Source organism: Apium graveolens, unplaced genomic scaffold (genome assembly GCF_009905375.1).
Source record: "Apium graveolens cultivar Ventura unplaced genomic scaffold, ASM990537v1 ctg7954, whole genome shotgun sequence".
Lineage (NCBI taxonomy): Eukaryota > Viridiplantae > Streptophyta > Magnoliopsida > Apiales > Apiaceae > Apium > Apium graveolens.
Window position 1 is genome coordinate 21527 of NW_027420769.1, and position 13488 is coordinate 35014.

The 13488-nt window shown below is 33.9% G+C and overlaps 1 protein-coding gene across 1 annotated transcript; it reads left to right on the top strand.

Moving 5' to 3' along the window:
* The first annotated feature begins 19 nt into the window (after positions 1-19).
* Positions 20-7117, top strand: LOC141704540 (RNA pseudouridine synthase 5-like). Its single transcript, XM_074507771.1, has 7 exons — positions 20-98; positions 191-247; positions 5602-5630; positions 5716-5762; positions 5835-5925; positions 6301-6466; positions 6876-7117. Exons 1-7 carry the CDS (start codon positions 20-22, stop codon positions 7016-7018), a joined length of 612 nt encoding a protein of 203 aa, XP_074363872.1. The 3' UTR covers positions 7019-7117.
* The last annotated feature ends 6371 nt before the right edge of the window (positions 7118-13488 follow it).

The window sequence follows — 13488 nt, forward strand, 5'->3', positions numbered from 1 at the left end:
ATTCCGGAACAACAGTGAAATGCGGACAATCGGAGAACCCTGGCCGGAATTAAACGACGGCCTCTTCTATTCCGATCGCGTCCGACCCTCTGATTCTGGTATTTTATATCTATGTAACTATTTTCTATTTTCTCTTACACAAAATAAATTTGTGTAATCATTATTCTAACTCACTACATTATATAAACAGGTCTCACACTTATTCATTTTTACTCCACCAAGTACAAGAGTTCAGCTCCTTTGCAAGGATAATCCACTTTATCACTATACTTATCTTCTTTTTTAAAATTACAATTGAGTTTATTTTCTCGGGTGAACGAGAGTCGAAACCAGAACTAGTGACATTGTGACAACAATAGAGAAACCCTTACGAATTGACCCACAGAAAGTAGTGTTTATAAGCTTCAGATTTTGCAATTAAAGTTGTTGTTCCATATATTGATATTGTATGAGTTTTGGAATTGTTGTAGCTTTATAGTTAGTAGTATCTCGCGTAATTTATAAGTTGTCTAGATGTTGCGAATTTTGTTTGAAATTTAAGCGTCTGGTTTGCTTTATTTATAATTAGTTCTGTTAACTGTTGCAAAGGTGCTCCTGCCTTCTGCTACGATAGAGTTCAATTCGTAACTCTTATCTCCCCTATGATTGAAACTTTATCAACTACAGAAATATGTTGAATAATACTAATGCATTAGGGTATATAGCTGTTGGATTTATTTTAATATGAAACTTGTTTCTTTATTTATTTGTTTTCATTATTCAGTAACTTGCATGCTAGTTTGATTTAGTCGTAACTGTGCGGAGAGTTTCCAGGAGAAGCAGGATAGACTTAGAGATCATGTAGGAGTAGTTTGTTTTAGTAGTTCCTTGTTTGTAGCCATTTTTCTTTATCTGCATATTCTATATAGTGTACTTCATGAAATAAGAAATATGAACACAGCTTAACGCAAGTCTCTTTTGTTTTTTTTCAGTTTACGTTCAAACAATTGTATCTGCATAGTTTCAGCTTATTTGTTTCCAATATTTGGTATCAGAGCTTAGGTCTCATTGTATGCCCAAGTATATGCCAAAGATGACAACAGAGACAAATAAGCTCAAAGAGGGTGCGATTGGTTTAAACTATCCAATGCTGGCAAGAAGTAACTACACAGCCTGGGCACTTAAGATGAAGGTGTTCATGAAAGCACAGGGGGTGTGGAATGCAGTGGAGAAGAAAGAGAAAGGAGGTGTGGTTGATGACAGACAAGACAAGATCGCCCTGGCCACAATATATCAGGGAATTCCTGAAGATGTCTTGTTGTCTCTGGCTGATAAGGAAACAGCAAAGGAAGCCTGAGAGGCCATTCAGACTATGTGTCAAGGTGCGGAGCGTGTGAAAAAAGCCAAGGTTCAGACGTTAAAGAGTGAATTTGAGTCGCTGTGCATGAAAGACGGTGAAATACTAGATGACTTATATTTGAAACTGAACGGAATGGTGACAAACATACGTGCACTAGGGGAAGAAATCAAGGAGAGTTATGTGGTTAAAAAGCTGCTCCGTGCGGTGCCATCAAAGTTTCTGCAAATTGTTTCCACCATAGAACAATTTGCTGATCTGGAAACGATGTCTGTAGAGGAGGCCATAGGATCGTAAAAGCTCATGAGGAGCGAGTGAAAGGGCAAGCAGGTGAAAGTGATGGACAACTCCTACTCACAGAAGAAGAGTGGTCTAAGAGGGAAAATGCCGAAGGAAAACTGTTACTAACTAGAGAGGAATGGATTAAAAGAAATGGCAATAAAGGGGCAGCTGAGGGATCTTCAAACCAGAGGTTTCGAGGAAAGGAAAGCACTCGTTGGGGGCGTGATAAGAGCAGAATACGGTGTTACAACTGTAGTGCATATGGGCACTATGCCGCTGAATGCAAAAAACCACGACGAGAACGGGATCAAAAACAGGAAGTGAACATGGCCCAGATCAATGAAGATGAACCTGCACTATTACTGACAGAACACAGCGGGAAGAGGGACGATATGATGTTGTTGAACGAAGAAAAGGTGGTCCCAAAATTGGGTCAAGGTGATGATCGTGTGGAATCAAATCTGTGGTACTTGGATAATGGGGCGAGCAATCATATGACCAGACTTCGTTCAAAATTCAGGGAGTTGGATGAAAATATAACTGGACAGGTGAAGTTTGGTGACGGATCAACGGTAGATATCAAAGGAAAAGGCTCTATTAGCTTCGTGTGCAAAAATGGAGAAAGACGTACATTGCATGAGGTATATTATATTCCTTTACTTCGTAGTAATATAATTAGTCTCGGGCAACTGTCTGAGGATGGAAATAGGGTTGTTCTGAGTGGAGAGTTTTTGTGGGTACATGATGTTCAAGGAAAACTCCTCATGAAAGTAAAGAGGTCACCAAACAGGTTGTATAAAATGATCATTGAAACAGAGAAGGCAGTGTGCTTGAAGCTGAAAGCTGAGGAATTGTCGTGGTTGTGGCACTCTCGGCTGGGTCATGTAAACTTTCCAGCCTTGTCTCTAATGCACTCAAACCAAATGGTATATGGTATGCCAAAATTTTCTCCGCCGAAGGGCGTGTGCACAGGGTGCTTAATGTCAAAACAAGCAAGAAAGTCTTTCCCACCAAAGGCCAACTATCATGCAAAAATGGGATTGGAAATGGTGCATGGTGATTTATGCGGTCCTATATCCCCAACCACGTCCAAAGGTAACAAATATTTCTTACTTCTTGTTGATGATTTCAGTCGTTGGATGTGGGTTTATATGCTTAAGAGTAAAGATGAGGCATTGGCTATATTTAAGAAATTCAAGGCACATGTGGAAAATGGAACAACCAAAAGAATAAAAGTGTTCAGAACAGACCGTGGGGGAGAGTTTTGTTCTCAAGATTTTAAAGTGTTCTGCGAGGAAAGTGGTATAACACGGCATTACACGGCTCCGTACTCCCCCCAACAGAATGGAGTAGTGGAGCGCAGGAACCGCACTGTTGTCGCCATGGCACGAAGTCTGTTGAAACAAATGGGGTTACCATTAATTTTGTGGGGAGAGGCTATAAGGCACTCGGTTTATCTACTCAACAGATTATCTACTCGCTCAATGAATGAACGAACCCCATATATATGAGGCATGGAAGGGAACAAAACCAGGCATTGGGCATGTAAGGGTGTTTGGTTGTTTAGCTCACATGAAAGTTTCTGGGAATCACTTAAAAAAATTGGATGACAGAAGTAAAGTGATTGTGCATTTAGGTAATGAACCTAGAACCAAAGCATATCGCTTATACGATCCCAAGAATAACAACATACTGGTGAGCAGAGACGTAGTTTTTGAGGAGGAAAAAACGTGGACATGGAATCAAGGCCAGCAAACTGAATTGATGGAACATCAACACACTTTCACTGTTGTTGATGGTTTTACACAGGATGAAATGGTTGAAGCAGATGCACATCAGACGGATGCAGACTCTGATGGTGATGCAACAACGCCCCAGTCACAAATATTCACACATGGATCCAAAAATGAAGATGCAGAAAATAGCAGTGAGCCAAGGAGGTTCAAGTCCATGGTTGACATATACAATGAAACAGAAGAAATCGAATTGGATGATGAATTACTTCTCATGGGCATTGATGAGCCGAGAAATTATAGTCAGGCTGCTAAAGAACGTAACTGGAGGCAGGCAATGCAACAAGAGATGGATTCGATCGAACAAAATAATACTTGGAAGCTGACAGAGCTACCGGTTGATCGAAAAGTGATAGGGCTCAAGTGGATTTACAAAATAAAGAGAGGTGAGGATGGGGAAATTATAAAGTATAAAGCACGACTCGTGGCCAAGGGGTATGTGCAGGAACAAGGGGTAGACTTCGATGAAATTTTTGCCCCAGTTACCAGACTTGAAACCGTTCGCTTGTTGTTAGCACTAGCAGCAAAGTGTGGCTGGCAGGTACATCATTTAGATGTGAAGACTGCTTTTTTGAATGGTGAAATACGAAGTCTATGTAACACAGCCAGAAGGGTTTGTTAAAAGTGGGCAAGAGCATCTGGTATATAAATTGATAAAAGCCCTTTATGGTCTACGTCAGGCACCGCGTGCTTGGTACGCTAAACTGAACAAAAGTCTCGAATGTATGGGCTTCACAAGGTGTCCACACGAGCATGCAGTTTATACAAAATGCAAAGGGGGAGAAGTTTTTGTCGTTGGTGTATACGTAGATGATCTTTTGATCACAGGGACGAGTGTTACTGCTATCAATGAGTTTAAACAGCAAATGAACAGCAAATTCGAAATGAACAACCTGGGTAAACTGTCTTACTACTTGGGAATAGAGGTAAAACAAGGAGAAGGATATATTGAGTTGAAGCAGACAGGGTATGCCAAAAAGGTGTTGGAAAGAACAGGACTGGGAGAGTGTAATCCTACAAAATTTCCAATGGACCCAAAGGAACGTATTACTAAGGATGAAGGAGGTATTCAGGTAGACTCAACGGAGTACAAGAGCATGGTTTGGGGGCTTCGTTATCTTGTTCACACACGTCCTGACATAGCGTATGCGGTGGGAATGGTAAGTTGATTCATGGAGAAACCGACGGTGCTGCACAAAAATGCTGTGAAACGTATACTAAGGTATGTGAAGGGGACCTTGGATTTTGGTCTGGTATATTCGAAAAACAGCGGCAACAATATGCTCGTGGGCTATTCAGATAGTGACTTAGCTGGGCAAACGGACGACAGGAAAAGTACAGGGGGCGTGGCTTTTTATCTGAATAATAGCTTGATCACCTTGGTGTCACAAAAGCAAAGATGTGTTGCTTTGTCCTCATGTGAGGCTAAATTCATGGCAGCCACTGCTGCTACTTGTCAGGCCATCTGGCTGAGAAATTTGCTGAGTAAAATAACAGGAGAAAATGTTGGTCCAGTCATTCTGTATATCGATAACAAGTCTGCTATTGATCTAGCTAAGAACCCGGTCTTCCATGGAAGAAGCAAGCATATAGATATACGCTATCACTTCATCCGTGAATGCGTTGAGCGTAGGGAATTGTTATCAGGCACGTGAGCTCAAATTTGCAGTGTGCAGACATTCTAACAAAGGCACTCAGTACTGTTAAGTTTGAAAGAATGAGAAAGTTGTTGGGTGTCAAAGAGCTGGAGAAACAAGTTTCAAATTAAGGGAGAGATTGTTGGATTTATTTTAATATAAAACTTGTTTTTTTATTTATTTGTTTTCATTATTCAGTAACTTGCATGCTAGTTTGATTTAGTCGTAATTGTGCGGAGAGTTTCCAGGAGAAGCAGGATAGACTTAGAGATCATGTAGGAGTAGTTTGTTTTAGTAGTTCCTTGTTTGTAGCCATTTTTCTTTATCTGCATATTCTATATAGAGTACTTCATGAAATAAGAAATATGAACACAGCTTCATGCAAGTCTCTTTTGTTTTTTTTCAGTTTACGTTCAAACAATTGTATCTGCATAGTTTCAGCTTATTTGTTTCCAATAATAGCTTTATGGACCTACACTTTGCCCACTCCTGAGTGCATGTTAATGTTAGTGTGCAAACTCTAATTTTTCTCTTTTTTAATGAATGACTGACAGATGGTTGCAGAGAATCGAGAATGGACAGGTTAGTTTTCAAATTGACATAAATGTCTTTTGATTGTCTGGGGTTGTAGAAACTAGTGTTTTTCAAAGTGCGAATTCCCTTGCAGATAACCGTTGATGGCACGATTGTTACAGACCCTATCAAAGTTCTAAGGTATTGTGGTATATTGGTTTGATTTAGTAGTTAGTACATCTTTGTACTGTTTTTTGATAAGCTTGATACTAGTGCTGCTTCAGAATTGCAATATCATCGAATTCCTTGGAGAGAACCTGATGCACCATACTTGCTTGGAGTTCTATTTGAAGATGATCATTTGGTATATAACAAACTTCAGTCTCATCGTCCAGAGTATAATATATATAGTTGCATATTTTTTAAAGTTTAAAGTCTATGTATGCAGATTAATAGGAAGTTAAATAGGGTGCATTTAAGTCTTATCAGATATTTATCTGAATTTATTGTTTTATGGCCTTTCTTTGGTTCTCCTTCTGTTTCCCAGAAGAAGTTGTATTGTAATCTTCTATTTTACTTTAGGGTCCACAAGTATGACGAAAAGAAAAACCCTTTGCAAGCTATCTTACAAATGTGGCTCTAATGAGATGATTTGTGTGTAAACATAAGATATATAGATGTCAGGTTCACTTATTTGATGGTTTCTTGTTTAATGTTGAGGTGTATATATTGTATGCAGATTGCACTAGACAAGCCATCCGGTCTCCAAGTTTTACCGGGAGGACTATTCCAGCACCGGACTGTTTTGACTCAATTACAGTGGCACGCAATCAAACAAAGTTCTATATTTGCATGTCAACAGACAAACCCTGTCCCTGTTCATCGTCTTGGAAGAGGTACATCAGGTATGTTCTCAGTATCATATCTGTATCTGACCAAATTAAGCACAATTAAGATTATAGTTGAAATTTTGTATTTAATTAATAAAATAAATAGTATGAAATAATATTGATGATTTTCCGAAGTATATGGCCGGAGATAATAATGGTTAAAAGGTACCATTGTGCTTTTAAGAAATGCATTCATGTATTTGGATTTTGGATACATTACTTTATAGTTGGAGGACGGCAAGAATTTCTTTTATTTCTTGCCTCATAACCTATGGAGGCTGTTAGACTATTGTGACTTATTTGTGGATAATATTCATACTAAATCTTTACTTGTGGTGAATTTAACTAATTTTTAATCTTTTTATGTAAAATAAAAAATGGTAATCCTGCAATTGTCTTCCCCCTCCCCCTTTTTTTGTCTTAGGAATATTGCTTTGTGCAAAGACAAAGCTTGCAAAAGCTCGTATATCCGCATATTTTGCAGATGGAACCTCAACTCTTGGGAGTACTTGGTCAGAGACATGCTATACTATTTTCGTGCACTTAAAAATGCTTATTTGTGATTGATGTCCAAGTGCAATTATGTCTTACCTCTAGAAAATAGTCAAATGATAGTATTTTCTTATTTTCGATCAGTTGTTTGATTTAGAAAAATATATTACTGATTTATTTATTTATTGGCTCCATTTGTTTACAGGAAAATAACCTGAGTTTGGAAAATAAGTTTTTGGAATATTATTTTCTAAGATCCCACAAGATTTTCTGAAAAATAATTTAGATTCCTTTGTAAAGTTCTAAATCATTATTTTAATGAACTGTTCCAAGAATCTTGAAATTGTTTACCCTAATATGATAACAGTTTCCGAATATCCTCCTTAGAAATACATTTTATTATATTTGAACTACACAGAAATCAGGATTCTGTTTGTCTTAGACCAAACAAATGGCTAATCATAAATTTGTTTTAGCCAAATTAAACAGACTTTAGAAGATCATTAAAATATATTCTGAATCGATATTTTTTGCGAAACTGATGTAGCTCAGGTCCAAAATATTTAGGTGCATGGCATGCTTAGCTAAAAAAAAATAACTGTATGAAGTTGTTTTTGTTGGTGGTGTTGACAACAAATCTTCCTATAGTTGTGAACCCTTTGGAGTTAAGTTCATCTGTTATTATATAAGTTTAAATACTGAATCTTTTCTTTCAGTATGTGGCAACCACGTAGTATAGATAATAGTATAGATGAGTATTTTAACAATATACCTTTTAAGTTTTAACAGTTTATTATATAACCTTTAAAAGCAAATTTATTAATAATATAACAACTGTTGTTGGGGGTTCGGAAAAAGTAGTGTTTAACCAAATTATAAATTATACTCCATTCTAATTATTATAGTAAGCCATAAATATAAACATTCATATCGCGAAGTTTTAAAACACTAGTGGGAGGACCAAGCTGGATTTTATTTGTATCTTGGGAACAAACATTTTTAATTATTTCGAGTAACCGGGAAGCTTGGAACATCCTCATATTTCTTCCTTCTTTCTTTTTTTCCCATAAAAGTAGGTGATTAAGATTAAACAGAAAAGTTTTACTAAAGATTAAACATAACTTATTGAATCTAATTAGAATTTATATTTCAAAATGTTATATAATCTATTACATTTTTTATATACATTTTTAATTACTCCTGTAGTTTCATGTTAGTAATTTCATCATATGCGTTAAATATGATTCATTAAATAATTCATATACTAGTTATTAAGAGTATCAAAATTATATATTATTAAGAGTATCAAAATTATATTTTTTAAAAATAAATATATTATCAAATTAATAAATTATTTGCAAGATAAAATCTTGGACATATTATATATTAAACTTACAAAACAATTTATTTGTTAACAACTAATTTAGTTTATAAGTTGAAAATCGTATGAATCAAAATTATTGGTTGAAATCATTTTATAAAATATGAGTAGCTAGTTATAAATGCATATCTTGTAATCTATATTGGTCAAAATCATTTCGTTCATATCGCTTCAACTTCATATTTGAGTCGTTGAAAGTATTTATCATGCGGTTCATATTGGCGATCCACGTGATAAGTTTTAATTGGTCAAAAGTATTTTGTGCGGATTGCTCTTGCATCATATCTGAGTCATTCATTAAAATTGCTTATCATGTGGTCCATATATTCGTGGACAGCGATCCGCGTGATAATCTTTTATTGGTCAAAATTGTTTTGTGCGGATCGCTTTTGCATCTTGCATATCAAGCGATCCATATTCGTGATACACGTTCAATTCTGATCTTAACCGTTGGTTGATTTTTGTCAAGCACAACTCATGTTACTCCTATAAATTACTCATCTTGTTATCCTCGTGTAGAACTTGTATTTTAACTCTTTTTCTCTCCCCCTACTTCCCATTTAACACATCTCTTTAATTTTTTCGGTGAACTTTCCATATCCTTCTACAAGTTTACTGTTGAATATTCAAAGTACGCTCAAAAATCATGCATCCAGTAATCTTAAACACTATTTATCCCTCAAAATTTGGGTAGATCAAAGAGGATTGTTTATGATACATCAAAAAAAATTCTAGGTGGAGAAAGACTTTGAGGGAGCGGTATCCAATTCTTCCTCCAATGCTTCTTGGACTAAACGCACTTCCCTTGATAACATATTTCTTCTAGTGTACGCCCTGTCAGAAATCACTAATGAGATTTTCGACAACTGGGACTGCAACTTCTTCATACTTACATGCCATAAGCAGAGCTGTGATCCCAACTAGCTGGAGCTTTTTACGTACCACAGGGTGAATGGCCAAGAACCTATCAATTAGATTCACAGTGTCAAGTACAGGGTCTCCTGCATCAGCTCGAACTTGAAGTGGATCTGCTCATTCCATGATATAGTTAACAATGTTTGCTGTATAGTACTTCAAATTGTAAAAGACAATAATGTTTAACACCAACCTCAATTGCTGATATTGACATCACTGCTATTCTTCCAAACATATTTCGCTGATAAAGTTCCCAAATTTCTTGTTGAACATAAAAATTTTGTAAACAGTTTAAGTATAATCTGCACATGTATACATACAGGTATTTTTGATCTCTTGTTGCTACATATGCAAATTTTATTGCAGATATCCTGTCCCTCTTTGCAATTATGACTAATACACATGTAATTAGTATACATAAAGAAATAGCAATTGTAGATACATTAAAAGATGACAAATGCAATTTCCTATGTCGGATGCACATATAATTGTGCTTCCTTATTTGTAATTATTCAACAGTCAATATTTTTAATTACAAAGTACATTCGTGAAAAGATTTAAGCATGTTACTAAGCAATATTAGCAAATTTACTTGTAAACAAGTTGCAATTACTTTGAAAATTGATAATACCTTTCAAGATATGTCATCCTACGTTTAATTGATAGCAACTCAATTAATTATATAAACTATTTCAACATATTGATAATGATAACCAATAAGTATAATGCTAATAGATTAAAAAACTAAAGACATGTCGAGAATTACATGAACCCGTATTAATAGGTAAATACTAATAAATCCAGGTCAAGTAACTAAGACAAAGTTTTTTTTTTGCCCAGTAATTAACACAATGTTAATATAATATAAAAACAGCCATAAAGTACATGTAAGAGTTCCTAATTTCATCGTAATAAAATCAAATCCCAACAAATTTCCCTATCGCACAGTAATTAGTACAGCGATTTAACAATACTAAGAACTTCTTCTTGATTCTCACCCTGCTGAATATAAAGTTTAGCCAGCTCTAACCTATCCCTGTACTCGGGTTTTTTCTCGGCCATGTTGCTTAGCAGGCGATTTATCTTTTCCCGTATATATGGCGAGCGTACTGTGTTAAACTCATATTCAACAGCATTACCCTTCTTTTTTGTAATCTTTAAGTTTTCTCGCATGCCCGATTTAACCAAAGCATAACGAAATCGATACTGGCTAATTCTTACCGCTGGAGTAAGGATGGAAGACGGGTCTTGAAAGCGAAAGCAGATGGAAGGCTTACAGCATGTTCCATAGTAGTGTCCGAGAAGAGTGCGTAAATTGACAAGGCTGCATGATTCTTCTGGGGTTATTTTTGGGCTTGGCATGACAGGTTTCGAAGTGTTGGTGCTCTCGCTTATAGTGAGGTTCATTAAGGCATTGATGGGATGGCTAAAAGAATCTGTTATTGTGAGTTTTTCGAAAGCTGCGATGGCAGGAGCTACGTAATCCATCTAGAATGAACTCGATAGATGCTCAGAATTTACTTGATGATGTTCGATAAAGGCTTCATACAATATATATTTATAGAGACTTTTAATAGTCCGACTATGCTTAGGAATCAGGCTCCTCCTGTCCTGTGTTTACCGATCGATCTATGGTTTGGATTTAACATTTAACTAAAGTAAAAAGCCATGCTAGGCACGGGTCTCTATTTTTATCGAAATATTATTTCGAACGAATTTACGTCTATGAGAAATTAATTTTCGAATACAAGAAATGATTATTTTAACTTTATTTTATATTCATACATCAATTACGTAATAATGAATGATATATTTTTATAAATTTAATTACATTTCATAAAAATTTAAATAAATAAATATGCAATTAAAATGAGATGACATAAAGGTCATAACTGTATTTTCTTAATTTTTTTTCGTTTCAAACGTATAGACAACTTAAGTGGTGAAAATTTATTTTTGTCGTACAGTTTGATTCTGGCTCACCCCCGATAATTTTAATATTAGATACTTAGTTTAAGGCAGATAAACATAATTACTAATAAAATTAAAACTATACTATTATCACAAAAATACTTGAAGTTTGTTTATACGGATATGCATTGGGCCACATCGTGATCAGGAAGTGTTATTTGATCCCCAGACTCACCCTACACCCCGAATGAATATTCTATTCCTTTCCAGTCCTCACTCGACTCGAATGGGGAATCCTGCGAGAATTCTTGATATAATTAAAAATAATAATCATGTATTTTTATTTTTATTTTTTTAAAAAAAATCTACTAATTCGTATTATACAAAAATATTAGTAATATCTCATATTTTTAAAATCAAATCATATTAAAATTGATTTACAATATAAAAATATGATAAATTAAAATTCAGACAAATATTTCTCAAAACAAAAGGGCAAAATTGATTTACATTTTTATAATTTCTCAAAACAAAAGGGCAAAATTGTGATTTCACGGCCATTAAAATGGCTCTTTTTACCCTTAATTGACATATAATATATAGTAGGAGAAGTTTGTTAAATTTATTTAATATTAGTTAAAGTTTCAATTTATAATGACATAATAGAATGCTTTTTTGGTAAGTTACCTTTAGGAATCAAAGTTTTGATCTTATACTTTATATCAATAGATAAAAACCAATACATAAAAATCATGGATTACATATAAAATAAAATATTATGTTACATTTAAATAAATTTTAATTACTATTTTATAAGAATAATGTATTTTTTTTTAAAAATAGTTTCAAAAAAAATTATAAACAATTTTGTAAAAATAATTTCCTTTTTTTTCAAGGTTGTAACTTTTTTTTTGAATAATTAGGCTAATATATAAGTGTTTTATTTAGGGATGAACATGAATAAAGCAATCGACTACAATTCAAAATATGCTAAGAAATAATTATTTTTGACAAATATGAATTATAACCTTACAAATGAGTAACCGTTCTTAAAAAAAATCAAAATTTTTGGCAAAACGACAGTCGTATCCAGAATTTGGGACGACAAATAATAAAATTTTAATTTGAACTCAGAGCAAAGAAATAATTTAGTTGAAGAAAAAATCGTAAATTTGTATTTGATATTAAAAATGCGCAAAAGTCTTATCGGTTCAGGTTTTATTCAATTTTTAAAAAGTCCAATTTTTAAAATAAATAGGGTCAGACTTTTTTAAAATAGTGTCGGGTCGACTTCCTATTAAATATGAGATCTATTTTAGGTCTGTGAGCAGATTGGGCCGGATTTTATCCGTGTTTTTCTTATCTATACTATTATATTAAAGATGAAACCATGAAAGTTTGGTGGATAGTAGGTTTGGTCACCATAATTATAATAATATTTAAAATAAAACACTCTCATAAATAGATAAATATTCATAACAGAATTATAATATGACTAATAGTTTTTGTTAAAATAAAATAAAATATAAAATTCACCCTGCTGGACTAAACAAAATTATACTATTGATCCAATTTTAAATAAAAAATTAAAAAAATTACATATAGTTAGTTGGATTTAAAGAATCGGGCTAAAATTAAATAATAAAAATTATTGTTCCCGCTAAAAATATTATATTATTGGACCGGACTATAACAAAAGAAAATTTTTGGGGTCGATATAATGTCATAAAACTAAACCAAAATAATCAATATTATCCATCCGGTCTAAAATAAAATAATAATCACCACGGACTAAAATAAAATTAAACAAAATTGTAAGTATAATTATAAACATTGTACACACAAGTAAACTATCAAACTTCCGTATTTTTACTATAAGGGTCGGATCCTTCTTATCCCACTCTTCTAAACTTATATTATACATACTAATGAATTAGATACATGTTAATTTTTTTTTAATTTTATTTATCGTAGGTAACCCGCAGCCACTACCCTTAATATAATAATTATCTTTAATTTGAATTTAATTTTAGTGTAAATCGATAATATACATTATTTTTTTTAGCCACATGCCCTTTATCTACCAAATCCAGCTAATTACATCTAACTTTTTTTAATTTTATTTTAGCTTGGTGAATATTATTATGTTTTAAATCGAATAAATAATATATTTTATTTTGTTTTAGCATATTGGCATTATATCGATCAACGAATTACCTTTCAAATTTTGATTTTGTTTCTAACCCGATTCAGCATTAAAGATGAAATAATGAAAGTTTGGTTGGTAGTTCGTCTGGTCACCGTAATTATAGTATTATTTAAAATAAAATACTTTCAT

Bases quoted from the DNA above. Each gene is read 5' to 3' on its own strand.
- LOC141704540 (XM_074507771.1), top strand. From the start codon at position 20: ATGCGGACAATCGGAGAACCCTGGCCGGAATTAAACGACGGCCTCTTC. The intron at 248-5,601 runs GATAATCCACTT...GAATGACTGACA, and splicing joins GAGTTCAGCTCCTTTGCAAG to GATGGTTGCAGAGAATCGAG. The intron at 6,467-6,875 runs GTATGTTCTCAG...TTTTTGTCTTAG, and splicing joins TCTTGGAAGAGGTACATCAG to GAATATTGCTTTGTGCAAAG.